This window comes from Electrona antarctica (genome assembly GCF_951216825.1).
Source record: "Electrona antarctica genome assembly, chromosome: 2".
In the NCBI taxonomy this organism is placed as follows: Eukaryota; Metazoa; Chordata; class Actinopteri; order Myctophiformes; family Myctophidae; genus Electrona; species Electrona antarctica.
Genome location: NC_136807.1, coordinates 42,790,527 through 42,803,483, shown reverse-complemented (window position 1 = coordinate 42,803,483; position 12,957 = coordinate 42,790,527). Strand labels below are relative to the sequence as shown.

The following is a 12,957-nucleotide window of genomic DNA, read 5'->3' as shown; positions in this document are numbered from 1 at the left end:
GTTGATCCTCCCTGAAGGGACGCAGGGCTCTGTGTCCAGCTGAGGCACATGCATCCTGTCATCCTGTCATCCTGTCATCGGATGAAAAGAAAAATGCACCCACCAGCTTGGCAAACCGATAGTAGAGTAGGTAGCCAGCTCCACCTCTGAGCCACAGCGCAATGTGGTTGGTGTAGGAGAAGAAAACAGAATAGCGGCTTGGATACATCATCAGCTCGCTGATGAGCCAGAGACCCCCTGACCACAGCTAAATGACCTAATGTCATTACAAAGAACAGCATTAACGTCTCCTTCAATGGAATCTCAAGTGGGCAGCGGGGGAGTGAAGGAGGGGAGGGAGGGAAAACAAGCTGCATACGGTAGCTCATTGAGGAGCATTAATCAAAATGGCCATAATGGGGAGCTGCCCGACACTGGATAAGCAGCAATAAGGGAAAAAAAGGGCCTAGTGGCTAGTTACTAGGTAGGAGGGAGGGGGTCTATTTGTCAAATAAACGCACCATATTCTGAACACAATTTATTTTCCTAATTGAAAATGTGTACCACTTCATGTGTTAACTTGTTAGCTTTTAACAATATGTCATCAAAATACGGCTTCCGGTTTCTTTGTGGGGGAGGTGGGGCGGGGGACGGGGGTGATGAATGTGACAGCAAAACAGACGTTTAGTGTGTGCCGTGATTCTGCTGCTTTAAGGCTGGGGCTCAATTATGAGCAGAATGCTTCAGTCAAAGCGCTTTCCGCAGGCTCCAACCGGCCAGTCATGTCTACAGATGTCTAGATAGATACACTCCTGTCAGAGACACGTCCTCACGAGGTGAACAAGAACAACACTTTGTACACTTCAGACAGCCACACGCAAGCAGAAAGAAAAAAAAGAACGAAAAAAAGAGGGAAATCTCTCCACATGCTCCTGCCAGTTTTCTGAGGGCAGCAGAGTGGCCGGTGGCATAAAAAAGAAGAGCGAACACACCACATGCATCAAATACACACAGCTATATTGCCTCTAATGACTGCAGCCCCCCCCCCCCCCCCCTCTCTCTCTGGAAATGGCAGCGGCTGCCGCTCCACTCGATAAATATTAACAAGAAGTACGACTGATGGCAGTGCTCACTGATCCATAATTGCATTTCAAAATTGTTCGACGTGTAGAGGAGGAGGGAGAGGGAGGGAGGGAGGGAGAGGAGGGAGGGAGAGGGGACGTTTAGGATAAGAAGATAACGGGAGAACACAGACTTCTAGGCAAGTGGTTCCCAGACTGGGGTCCGGGGACCCCCAGGGGTCCTTGAGGGAGTTCCAGGGGGTCCCCAGCTAAATGATAGTTTGAAACCAAATGGACCCTTATGGATCTGTAACTCTGACAGTGTACAAATGGAACCAAACGGACCCTAACGGGTCCGTTTGGTTCCATTTGTACACTCTGAGTTAAATCAACATTGATTTTACTATTTAAATTGGTGTCCCTGAGATAGAGATGGAATTAAACGGGGGTCTGTAGACTAATGCATGTCAAACTGGGGGTGCTTGAAATTAAACGGGTTGAGAATCACTGCTAGAGCCGTAAAGATCTTCTCTTGTGGGGGTCCCTGGCATATATTTTCTAATGGGGGTCCGCGGGGCTAATAAGTGTCAATTGGGTCCTTGACATGAAAAGGTTTTGGGAACCACTGTTCCAGGCACTGACTGGAGCCCAGTGATGCCCGTCTAGTGAACTGCACCCAATCATCTCCGCGGCTCGACGACGCAGATGGGTTTTTGGGTGAAAGGAACAAACAGGCCGTTTATTACACTTTAATGCACCCGCTTTCATCAGCTCACCACTAAACGCATCGCAGGACACGCTATGAAGCCCCATAAAGGTTTACACAGACGCAAGGAGGGGAAGGGAAAAGATACCTCAAGGTGGATCAGAAAAAGAAACCCGGGAAATGCTAGACGAGGCTACACTGCCAAGCAGTATAGCTAGCTAGCTTAATTATCTTGGAGGATCTGATTGTTAGGCTAATTCTCTGTGCTATAGATTCCATTAGGCCACACTTGGGGGTCTGTGGAAAACCAAATCACTAACCATTTGTGCGTGTGTATTTATGCACATATATTTGCATCTTTATCAAACATTTTTAATTAAACAGGCTTTGAATGGTTGGATTCTTACAGGGCTGCATGATAAGCACTCGCAAAGACCATCAAGAGGGAGTTGTGCAAGGAGGAAATAGCATCTGCTTGGTTTGTGTGTGTGTGTGTGTGTGTGTGTGTGTGTGTGTGTGTGTGTGTGTGTGTGTGTGTGTGTGTGTGTGTGTGTGTGTGTGTGTGTGTGTGCTTGAGAAATAGACGTTGCAAGGTCAATGTTCCTGGTCATCACAGAAATGGTTGTTTCATGTTTATTTAGTTAGGGGTTTAGGGTGGAAGGTGTGACACGTCAGCTTGTAGATCGGTTATTTTCGGCCTTATGATTATGGCAAAAATGGTATTCATAAAATCGGCATCCTGAAATGTTAGTGTGCATTTGTACACGTTACAATTTGGGATCGTTTGGGGAGACTGTCTTAGTGTATTATATGCTCACATAAGCAGACATTCAAGAATTAAGTAGCCTATGTATTTTCTGACATGCATTTCAATGAAGCACACGCGCGCGTGGGCGCACAGTACTACAGCTGTTCATAAATAATCAATGGTTGTTTGAATGTTCTGCTGATAAAACAAACAGAATAATAGAGTAACTGTCAGTATGTTGATGTGGCCAGACCCTGGAAAACTGTAGTCTCTATGAGGCAGTGTTACTGCTGGTGGGAATCACAATGACAAATAGAAGAAAATAGCAGTTCTACAAGCTCACAACATATTTCGGTGCATTGAGAGGTTGTAGCTATGCGATTTTTCCAAGTTATTTGGAGAATTTTTATCTATAGTGTCCAAAATAGAGAAGCTAGGTTTGAAGTGGTTAATACTGCAATAATGAGTATACACACAGGCACCTTGTGGTTCTTTTTTTGACTGCTTTGTCAGGAAGGATTTTCTGAAACATCTCTATGGAGAAATTAATGGGATTTCAATCTGTGGAAACGGTGCCGGTGGAAAAACATGGCTGCCGCAATTACACTCTATTGGGTGTGTGTGTGTGTGTGTGTGTGTGTGTGTGTGTGTGTGCGTGCGCGCGCCTCTTTGTCACTGACTAAGTAACATGATCTAGCTGATCACTGCCAGTTCGCTGGCCAGCGGTGGTGCTACAGGCCTGACAGCATTACTTGGCAGCAACGCATGGCACGTTTTCGCAGAAGAATTAGGGACTTTTGTCTTTATGTTATTTCCCAATCCAAATTCCATTGGTCATCATGAATGGGAGGCAGAGCACTACCCACGGGATGATTAGGTTGTGTCACCAGGTGTTCTATTACGAAGGCTAAAAATAAATACATGAAATTATGGAACAGACCAATATGTGTGTTTTAGTTGTGTTTCATGGTTAAATAGTGGCACGTAATAATATACATTTTAATATTACAGGACATATGTTTTTGGATGTTTTTTTTTTGGTTTGCTTTTTGCTTCAGCCCATGTTGCTTTCGAGGGGCAAAAATGCATACATTAGGGGTAATTTTTGCAACTTGCCCACATATAATTCTGCAGCCGTTTGTGGACACAGACTGTATATGTATACACCGACAAGCACTGTATTTGTGCACACTGTGAACCTATATGAGCTGTCAGGCCAAACACCAATCAATGAGAACTCAGGCTGTTAGCCTTTTTCAGTGGAAGAGAGAGAGGGGGGGAGGGGGAGGGGGGGTATTTCACATTGTATTAAGGCAATTCAGTTTACCCACCAGACACACCTATTGTTTGTTTCCACACAACTGGATTGATGTACAACTGCTAGCGCCAATAATACCTACATGAGTCTGAGCGTGGGCGAGTGTATGCACCAGGCAAGGCTGTAAGCTTAAACAAACACACTCCATCACAGCATCCGCAGCCAAGATTGGACACACACACAGTCACACACACACACACGCACACACACACATGAACCAAAATGCATTCATCTAACAGTGCAAACAGTGCTCACTCAACCTTGACATGGCTTGTTCTTACATTGATGGCAAGACAACTGGTGGTGATGATTGGTGGCGGTGGGGGGGGGGCCTTAATGAAAAGCAGTGGCTACATCTTTATTTTACCTCTGTCACTGCACTGGTGATATGACAAGGAAAATCCCTTGTAAGCCGACTGGGCTGTGCAGCCTATGAGCTGGACTCCTGCTAGATAATTGCATTGTACATGGCATCTAATTAAATGTCCATAAGCACGGGGTTCTATGGGACCAGTAGAGAGAGTGAGCCAGAGAGAGAGAGCTGGGCTGCAAGATCCCCTTCCAGCAGCACAGCCCTGTCCCCAGGGGAGAAACGCTGCAATCACTCCATTAAGAGAGAGAGAGCAGGAGGCAAGGAAAGGGGAGGGAGGGAGGGATAGGGGGAAGAGGAAGACGGAGGGAGGGAGGGAGAGAGAGGGGGGCACAGCTGAGGTGGCCAATAACAGCAAATGAGTTTAGCTACAAGCAAGGAGGGGGTTGATGGGCGAGGACGTGGACACAATGACTGGAACACAGGATAAGAGAGACGGAGAGGATGGAGGGACAGAGAGCCGAGATGAGTGACAGCAGATAGAGAAATGAGAGGGGGGTGGGGTGCAGAGGCAGATAGATAGATGAGAGGACGGTGAGGGTGAGAAGAGAAGAGAGGTGATTGACGGAAGAGAGCAGCCGGCTGGTTGAAGCCAAAGGGCTGATGCTCACATATTGCTACTGATTGATTTAATGGCATACACAACAAGATCCTGATACTCTGGATGTTTACAGTGTATTGTCTTAGACCTGACATGAGCTCCCCGTCCTCTCTCTCTCTCTCTCTCTCTCTCTGACTCACACTGTCCGCTCACACACACGGCATTCTGTGTTCATCAGTATGTACACACACACACACACACACACATACACACACACACACACACACAAAGATAAAAGACACCTGTCTTATACTTAGTTGCGTGTGAATGTCGCACAGCGGAAATAGAAGATCAACACGCTAACAAGGTTGTCGACCTGCTATTAACGGTGCGCGACACCCACGCCGCAACTTAAGGATAACACAATCTTAAGCCTGCGGTGGCGGCGGGTTCATTGCATCGTGCTCATCAAATATAGATTGTAAACACATTACAAGGTCACAGTACTAGATGTAAACTGAAACTACTAGCCCTTGTGGAAAACACACCAGTGCATTCGCTCACAGCTTTGTGGAGGTGAACGGCTACTTTTCACTGGGCCATGTGGTGGTGTGTGTGTGTGGGGGGGGGGGGTTCCTTTTCTATATTAGGCAGCAACACACCGACGATGACGACAATGAAGTGATGAACTTTCAACAAAATGCTCATTATTGCACCACACCGGCCACTTAATTGAGCAGATCGCTCGCATCATAAAGGATATTGTGCAGCGCCGCCAAGCTCGCGCCTAATGATCTGAACACGGGCACGACGAAGAATTAAAGCTAATGGAGGGACGGGTACCGCCAAAGCATTGTCACAAGCGCTTTTAATTTGCATTAGCCGCCCGCCGCCCCGCCGCCCCGTCCGTTTTGGCTTCCCCTAGTGCTTAAAATGGTGTCCCAACTGTTACTCCTGCATCTGGGCAGACATTTTAAGAGCCAGGCAAGGCAAAGGAGTCAGAGATCCATCCATATGGTGCGTCAATGAAACTCAGTCACAACCATGAGGCATAAAACACACATGGTCTGCATTTCTAGAGCGCCTTAATGCAAAGTGCTTTAAAATGTTACATTACATTCACCCATCCACACACCGACCGACGGCAAAGGCAACCATGCAAGGACCTGACCTGCTCATTGGAAGCAGTTAGAGGTTCAGTGGCTTGCTCAAGAACACTTTGACACAAAGCAATTCAACCCACAGGGATCTTTCAGTTGCCACCGCTGAGGCATGACGGAACACACTGCTGGTGGTGGTGGGGGGGGACTCTTCAATAACATCGCAGAGTAGAATTATTAAGAAGAAGGAAAAAGGTGCCCGATTTGGGAGGCTGGGAGCTGGGCTGTATTGTTTTAAGCAAGAATGTACAGCAACGCAAGACAATGAGTACAACAGAGACACAAAGGAGACACAAGAGAAATAGAGAGACGGAGAGAGAAGGGCTTCAGTCCGTGTTCATCCCCACGCCTCGGAGATTGATGGCTGCATTCAGGATTTCTACACACCACTAATTGGATTCACAGGTCATTAGATAAAGTACACGTGTGACACTGTTACAGCCTAAAGACCAGGGAGAGATAGGAGAGAGAGAGAGAGAGAGATAGAGAGAGGATGAGGGAAAGAGAGGGGTAGAGAAAGAGCGAGAGGGAGAAAGATGGAGGCAGGAGGGGCTTGGAAATATTGATGGCTTGTTTGGTTCACGACCAATGCAATTTCCTCCCCCTTTGCCCCACCACTGATGCCCCTCTTTCCCCAGCCTTGCAGATTGGACTGATCAATAACTAGCACTGTGAGAGGCCAAGAAAAAAAGAAAATGTGAGGACCAGAGACAGCGATAGCAGGTAGCAACGGACGGCTGGGAGAGATACGACTTATGAGTGCTCAATGCTGCTCTCGACTATGTGCCTCTGTCGGCCACCCCTCTTCCAAATATTGTGGGTGGAAAGAGAAGGGGAATGAGATTGCAACAACTATTATGTTCAACAAAGGAGATAAAGACAGAGCGAGGGGGGGGGGGGGGGGGGGGGGGGGGGGGTTCCCAGCTCCCCCTCCCCGGGGCAGACGTTTGTGTCCCAATTACGAGTGTGGAGAGACGGCGTGGGGTCAGGGTTGGCCGACTAGACTAGCCTATTTCAGTCATCAAATGGCAAAATCAAATCGGCTATCGTCTGCTAAAAGAGGATTTTGGTCCAGTAAATAAGAGATTATGGGCTAGCGTGTCAGCCAAAATGGCGCTAGCATTCTGTAAATTACATAAATTATAACAAAACAAAAAATCTAAATGAGCTTCTATTAGAACTCCTGTAAGCCGCTTCAAGAAGCAGCAGGATTTGTCATTTTAACATAGGAGGACATGGGTACAGTCTGCTCAAACACACAGAGGCATGCAGATGGTTGTTCATTAATTACAGATGGATGGTGAGAGAGAGAGGGGAGGGTAAAAAGGAGGAAAGAGATAGAGAAGAGAGGAAATAGGAGACGGAAAAGAGAGCAAGGGAAAGAGCAGGGACAGAAGAGAGCAGTGATAATAGCAGCAAGCAACATTGAGAGAGGGAGAGAGAGAGAGGGGGGGGGGGAGAGACAGGGAGAGAAGGTCAGCTAATGGAACCAATGTTTTTTCTCTCCCTGGACAATTAGCTCTGTTGGCCCCAGACCTCTGCTGGCGCTCTTAATCAAGGTGCAGGTGTGTGTGTGTGTGTGTGTGTGTGTGTGTGTGTGTGTGTGTGAGAGAGAGAATGTGAGAGAGAGAGAAAGAATGGGGTTCTTGCCGTCCTCAGCACTCTCCATCAGCAATCCGATTAAACCTGTGCTGCTGGGGCCTGGCTGCTCTGCTTTCTGCTAGGGCCTACCGCACACACACACCCCGCCCTTCAAACACACACACAACGACACGTAGGCCTACATAAAACAAAAGCATGCATATACTACTACACACACAAACCCTTCCCTCGGAAGGTGGTGCGTGTGGCCCGTGCTCTGACCTCCCATCATCACCCTGGCTGTTGGCAGCCATTACGTGGGCCCCCTGGGGCCTGACCGGCCCTGTGCACTCTGCTCAGACAATGGGACTGTTAATAGACAGGCAGCTAGCTCTCTGACTGCAGCTACAGCTCACATGCCACTTCACTTGGCTGCTAGAGACACACCACGTCCTCCTCCCCCACATTAATGAACTATACATTTTCCAGTAGCCCCCTTGCATTTTTGCCAACAGTGAAAGCCCTGGTGTGAAGAAGTGAAAGCCTCAACATGCATTGCAATTGCGTTTGATACACTTAGCAGCAGTGCTGTGAGCCTAGGTTCCTTCTGACGGAGAGCAGAATTATTCCCTGTGCGACATGCGCACGTATAGGCTATACATTCACATGCACACGTATAGGCTATACATTCACATGCACACGTATAGGCTATACATTCACATGCACACGTATAGGCTATACATTCTAATGCGCACGTATAGGCTATACATTCTAATGCGCACGTATAGGCTATACATTCACATGCACACGTATGGGCTATACATTCACACGTATAGGCTATAAATTCACACGTATAGGCTATACATTCACATGCACACGTATAGGCTATACATTCACATGCACATGTATAGGCTATACATTCACATGCACACGTATAGGCTATACATTCACATGCACACGTATAGGCTATACATTCAACATGCACACGTATAGGCTATACATTCACATGCGCACGTATAGGCTATACATTCACATGCGCACGTATAGGCTATACAGTCACATGCGCACGTATAGGCTATACATTCACATGCACACGTATAGGCTATACATTCACATGCACACGTATAGGCTATACATTCACATGCACACGTATAGGCTATACATTCACATGCACACGTATAGGCTATACATTCACATGCGCACATATAGGCTATACATTCACGCAATGGATGAAATGATTAGCAGTAGTTTTCCCCCCGAAACGTTGTCATATAGCGTATAATGGTAGACTACACACCACTGCAGTGTGGTAGAGATAAATAAACAATCCTTTATTAGCCGGTTCGGGGAGCCTTGATGAATCAGCCACTCAATTAAAAAGCGGATTTCTTTGTTCGGCAAAAAAGGAGGCAATTTGGACAATTTAGGTTGTGAATTGATTTTAAACCAAAATGTAGGCCCCTTTCATTAAATCAATTAAGGTCTCTGATAAACAAATCATTATTTCCATTAAACTGCATTAAACACGACTGCCAATGGAGAGTAAAATTAGCCGTTATTCAAGCCTGAGTTGGTATTGTGTATAAAAATATAAAAATGAAACTCCACATATATTATATATATACTACTTACTACTACTACTACTACTTACTACTTCATAAACATAAATTCCAATTCAACGCATGTCCACCAAACACAGAAATCTCCACAGACTTTGACGGTATAGGGGGAGAAAAGTGCACGTCGGCAGCTTTCCCTTAAACGTCAGAGCACACAGGCAATTATGGCAGATGAAAGACCTGTTTGAAGTGGCTTTCCCAAGCCGCTGGAAACAACGGTGGCAGGGTTAGCAGATAAGGCCAGCAATGGGTGAGCACGGCGGCTGGGTGGGTGTGTAGGTGGGTGCCTGAGCCCAGGGTGAAGACACATGGTGTGTGTGTGTGTGTGTGTGTGTGTTGTGTGTGGGGGGGGGGGGGCACATGAGGAAGGAAAAGCCTACTGTACTCACCAGCTTAAAGTCCTGAATGCTACAAATGAAGTAGGGCGTGTTGGGCCTCCGACTCTCGATATACACACAATCTGGAAGAGAGAGAGAGAGAGAGAGAGAGAGAGAGAGAGAGAGAGAGAGAGAGAGAGAGAGAGAGAGAGACAACACACATTAGAAACATGCTCCCACTTCCTCAGGCTTTTCATGTTTTTATGCAGCGCGGCAAAGAGATGACAGAGTGGTAATATATTATGTGTGTGGTGTTACCTCTTTTTGAAAATACATTTTTCCCTCCACTTCTTGAGTCAAATTCAATTGGAATGCGAGTAATAGGATTAAGGACTTTTGGAGCGCTACAAGGTTGCCTTTTCCAAAGCAAACATTACACCCAAGGGGAATTATGTTATTGTTCCACTCCATTTGTACACCAGCGAGTGTCAGATAGCAATACTGGCTTTAACCCCACTTAACCGACGCTGCAACTCTCCAACCCCATGACAGGACAACTTCAAAGTTCAAACGTTCCAATATTATGTCCAGTTAAGTGCTTTAGGTGACTAGACCAAAGAAAGACAAATATAATAATAATACTCCACCCACCCTCTTTTCCCTCCTCATTTCTTAAAATGTTGCCAAATTACATAACCCTTTGCGAGTGTACTCCATGGCCCCCAGTGCATTGTGTGTGTGAATGGGCGGCAGCCTGGGCCGGCTGTGCTGTTAAATTGAATGTGACTGGTGGTATGGCCAGGTCGTGAACCCTCATCTCCTTAACAAAAACATTCACGCTGCACAGGACAAAAACACACAGACACTTCTGTTCAAGAGAGCAGGAGGGGGGGGGGGGGGGGAGCTTTTCAACTGCACAAGGCAAACTGCTACTGACTAAGCCTGACAGTGTAGCTTCCAGGAAGAACCAAGGGGTGGAATTAAACTGCATACTCTGCGCAGCAGTCATTTCTTTTGTCTATACGACCTGTCCACGGGAAATATCTATAAAATGTGATTGGTACATTATTGGAGTATGCTTCAAGTACACACACACAACGATGAAAGGCAAAAGGTCCTGCGTATATGACTGCTATCCGTTTTCAACAATATAAAAACACCGTACAAGGTAGAGGGAGTCCTTTGCTAATCCCTCAGGGGGGAGAAATCTGTTTCTGCTTCACTCAGCTGATGGCTGCTGCTCAGATGGTCGTGATGAGCGCTCGGGGCGGGACATTTAGGGGTTAGGTTTCGTGCTCGGGGACACTTTCGACACATAGACCAGGGTCAGGAGGTGAACCGGTGACCTTCGACTTACCAGGCGGCCTTTCTAAGCACTAAGCTACACCAAAGCATGGCAGACAAAGAGAGCAACCAAGAGATGTTCTAACCTGAGGCCCCAACGTGCTCTGAAAAATCTTCAAGTAAGAACAATTCCTGCGCAAGTCTGCATGCGCAATAAAGTGGACATTATGCTTTTACACATTTGGTGCATATGGGGCGTACTGGTAGTGGGATATTATTTTATTTACATTAAATCAGCATGATGGCATTGATTGTATTCATAGATGTCGGATGAGTCAAACAAAATCAGGAGTAGGATCAAACTGAATACATTTTTGATTGATATTGATACTGTATATACCTAATAAGAAAGCTGCAACAGAGACAGCTTTACTTGCTGAGCAGGATAGCATTAACAGACACTTAATTGTGTGAAGACTATATCAAACTGATGATCACTGAAAGAGGACAGTCCATTCAAATGGCAGGCATTTAATAAAGCTAGGGCTGACACCACTTACTCTAATCAGTGTAAGGGTGGTTTGAGCTGCCCTTTACCCACCACTGGCAGACAGTGACACGACTGACTGGCCAACCTATAGAGCACCTTTTCCCCCCAAACGGTGGGCCGGGACCCATTTGTGGGTCGCAGGTGAATATCCTATTATTTTTTTTAACCCATTTAGGCCCGACGTCAAAATTAAAAAAACGTTCGCTCTGAAAGAATATATATTCAAAGATTTGTGCCGCATTTTTACGATTTTTCAAAAATAGCAGACCTACAAGCTCGTAGCGCGCCACTCGGTGGCGTGCTATGAGCTTGTAGATCTGCTATTTTTCAATAGCTAAAGTATAACATAACGCTAATGTCAGATTTCCTAAAGATGTCCACAAATATTCACACATTTTCATGAGTTGAACACAAATTCAAACATCTTTCAAAAAGAATGTCATAAATAATATAAACATAACCAAAGAGATTCCGGGGCAAAGATCTGGTCCGATTTCTCTTTTGGGTCTTGAGCTAAAAAGTCTGGAAACCACTGCATGAAGCATAGAGCAACAAACGCACACAAAAAAACACACAACAACAACAACACACTAAAACTATCAGCAGTCAATCTGTAAGCTTCATTTCACCAAACGCCTTAAAGCTACCATTAACACGGACATCACATTTTTATCGGTTTTATACATTAAACACTCCCATGCAAGCAGACTTGATACAGCAATATGCATCAGCCAACACTACAAGAAACCAAGAGTTAGGAATACAAGAAGGAGTTGGGGAAAATATTATCCTAGAATGAAGATACAGAAGAAATGGGGCAGAAGAGTAGCAGCTATCAGTAGCTAGGCTTACACAGAGTGAATAGGCTACTGCTCTCTCCTGAAAGACGAGCACTAGCGATACGGTCTCAGGGATTGAGCTGCGCTTTCGCGAACAAAAAGACGTGTGGCTAGCTTTTCAGTGGCTGACAGAGGCATCATCTGTTATTTATTTGTTTGTGTCAACAGAGTTATCGATCTGGCTGAGGTTTATCTGCCTGCTTGCAGTTTTGGAGGAGAGGGTGGGCAAGATATTAAATAGCTTTGACACCCCAGATACCATTTGTAGTGAAGGAGGGCATTGTGTGTGTGTGTGTGTGTGTGTGTGTGTGAGAGAGAGAGAGAAACAGAGAGTGTGTGTGTCACCCTGGGCTTTGTTTCTGAGAGGCTGTGTGTGTGTGTGTGTGTGTGTGTGTGTGTGTGTGTGTGTGTGTGTGTGTGTGTGTGTGTGTGTGTGTGTGTGTGTGTGTGTGTGTGTGTCCGACCCCAGGCTGGGCCTGTTATCTGCTGGGGATGAATGAGCTATATTCTAATGGGAGGGGGACTTTATCGCTCTTGCTGGTTCTCTGAGTGACGCATGTATATTCTCACTTAAGCCCTCCCTGCCTTCCCCCCCCCCCCCCCCCTCTCTCTCTCCGTCCTCAACACCATCCCTGGAAGTCATTTACAAGATAACATGAATGAAAATATCCATTGGTGTTATTGTGTGACCCGTGGGCGACACTGTGTGTGTGTGTGTGTGTGTGTGTGTGTGTGTGTGTGTGTGTGTGTGGAGAGGAGAGAAAGAGAGAGAGAGGAAGCAAGGGGACGGAGGGGGCCAGGGGGGAAAGGAGGAGAAAGGGGGCCAGAGAACAAGAGACTAATCTGAATGAGATGAGATGACATGTTTGGATGGAGTCAAATCA

At 46.3% G+C, this 12,957-nt stretch overlaps 1 protein-coding gene across 5 annotated transcripts in view; it reads right to left on the bottom strand.

Moving 5' to 3' along the window:
• The window catches only part of rerea (arginine-glutamic acid dipeptide (RE) repeats a), a 181,818-nt gene that overhangs the window by 74,644 nt on the left and 94,217 nt on the right, over positions 1-12,957 (bottom strand). For all 5 annotated transcript variants that reach the window (XM_079496026.1, XM_079496030.1, XM_079496028.1 and 2 more), the window contains one exon: positions 9,473-9,543. In XM_079496026.1, the coding sequence (XP_079352152.1) occupies positions 9,473-9,543 (71 nt within the window). The remainder of the gene's footprint in view (positions 1-9,472; positions 9,544-12,957) is intronic.